This window comes from Castanea sativa, chromosome 9 (assembly GCF_040712315.1).
Source record: "Castanea sativa cultivar Marrone di Chiusa Pesio chromosome 9, ASM4071231v1".
Lineage (NCBI taxonomy): Eukaryota > Viridiplantae > Streptophyta > Magnoliopsida > Fagales > Fagaceae > Castanea > Castanea sativa.
In genome coordinates this window covers 12,400,953-12,402,539 of record NC_134021.1, presented here as the reverse complement: position 1 = coordinate 12,402,539, position 1,587 = coordinate 12,400,953, and the positions used below count along the sequence as shown (strand labels likewise).

The following is a 1,587-nucleotide window of genomic DNA, read 5'->3' as shown; positions in this document are numbered from 1 at the left end:
CTCCTATGAGGAGGATGATGTTCATGGTCATAAGGGCAAGAAGTCTTCTTCCAAGGGCTTGGGAGATAATGTTATGAGCAGGGCGTTGCACCAAATTTCCAAGTCATCCTTCACGCGCAGGGTGGAGAAAGGAAAGCTTCCTCGGCGCTTAACCCAACCAAATTTCACTATCTACAATGGCCAAACGGATCCTATAGAACACATGAGTCATTATAACTAGAGAATGGCGGTGCATTCTAAAAATGAAACTTTAATGTGCAAAGTCTTCCCTTCTAGCTTGGGACCGGTTGCGATGAGATGGTTTAATGGCCTGAGGGCAGGTTCAATCGATTCCTTCATGGAACTCGCTATGGCATTTGGGTCTCATTTCATTACCTGCGACAGAGTTCTTCGGCCTCTAGATTCGTTATTATCCATGGCCATAAGGGAAAGGGAGACCCTGAAAACATACTCTAACAGGTATTGGGAGATGTTTAATAAAATCAATGGTGATTTTAATGAGGTGGCGGTTAACACTTTCAAGGTGGGTCTTCCAACTGAGCACGACTTAAGGAAATCTCTGGCTAAGAGGCCTATACGAAGTGTACGTCAGCTCATGGACCGTATTGATGAATATAAACGGGTTGAAGAGGATCAACAGCAAAGGAAAGGGAAGGCAAAGGTTATCCCTCAGGAGAGAAGGGATTTCAGGTTGGAGAAATATAATAACAAATGGCCTCGGAGAGATTTTACGGGGCAATCTGGTCCAGCCCCTCTTCAAGCAATGAATACTGTGTTTCGTGAACCTGTACAACAAATATTAGAGAAGATTCCTCATGAACCATACTTTGAGTGGCCCAACAAAATGGCAGGAGACCCCATAAAGCGTAATCAAAACCTTCAGTGTCATTATCATCAGGAGAGAGGTCATACCATTGAAAATTGTAGGACCTTGTGGAATCATTTGGAGCAGTTGGTTAAGGAAGGATGGTTGAAGCAATTTATATATCAGCCCAATGGGCAAGGAGATCATTCAAGCTCGGAAAATCAGGGTAATAATGCTTCAAGGCCTTTTTTGGGTACGAAAACCTCCTGGATAGCCTGAGAAGAAGTGGCGAACAAACGCATTGTGATGGGAGTAATAGAAAAGTGTGTACAAAATAGTTTATATGAAGAGAGTAGTTAAGTAACAAAGTAGAACTAGTTGAATGGTACATACCAAAGCCAAATCCCTTTTTAGGGAAAGGAAAAGTTGTGGTAGATTCATGTTCTTCAAGGCTTCCATATCCCTTATCAAGAGGAAGGGCTTTTCCAGGGCTTCAGCTAAGTGGTAAGCATGCCCTTTTTGGAATTCCCTTATAGAAAAGTGTTGGGAGATAGGAGTTCCGTCCAACTCTAGCGGGGGTGACCAATGGGCTGGGGTACGGCACACCTTGGCCAAATCACGACTATCTCTACTCTCCACGGAGGAGGCTCGAGTCTGGCCCTTTCCTGCTTTTTGTTGTTTATGTTTCTTCTTCTGGGCCAATTCCTCTTCTTCAACCTCAATCGCTCTTTTCTTCTTGGGGTTAGGTCGAGGAGAAGAGGGCCTGGAGGAGGAGGTGGAGG

The 1,587-nt window shown here is 44.4% G+C and overlaps 1 protein-coding gene across 1 annotated transcript; it reads left to right on the top strand.

Annotated features, from left to right (window-relative positions):
• Nucleotides 1-292: 292 nt before the first annotated feature.
• LOC142608759 (uncharacterized) lies at nt 293-1,084 on the top strand. Its single transcript, XM_075780440.1, has one exon. The coding sequence runs from the start codon at nt 293-295 to the stop codon at nt 1,082-1,084; it is 792 nt and encodes a 263-aa protein (XP_075636555.1).
• Nucleotides 1,085-1,587: the final 503 nt, after the last annotated feature.

What these genes read in the sequence shown, in the direction of transcription:
- LOC142608759 (XM_075780440.1), top strand. Translation starts at nt 293, where the DNA reads ATGAGATGGTTTAATGGCCTGAGGGCAGGTTCAATCGATTCCTTCATG.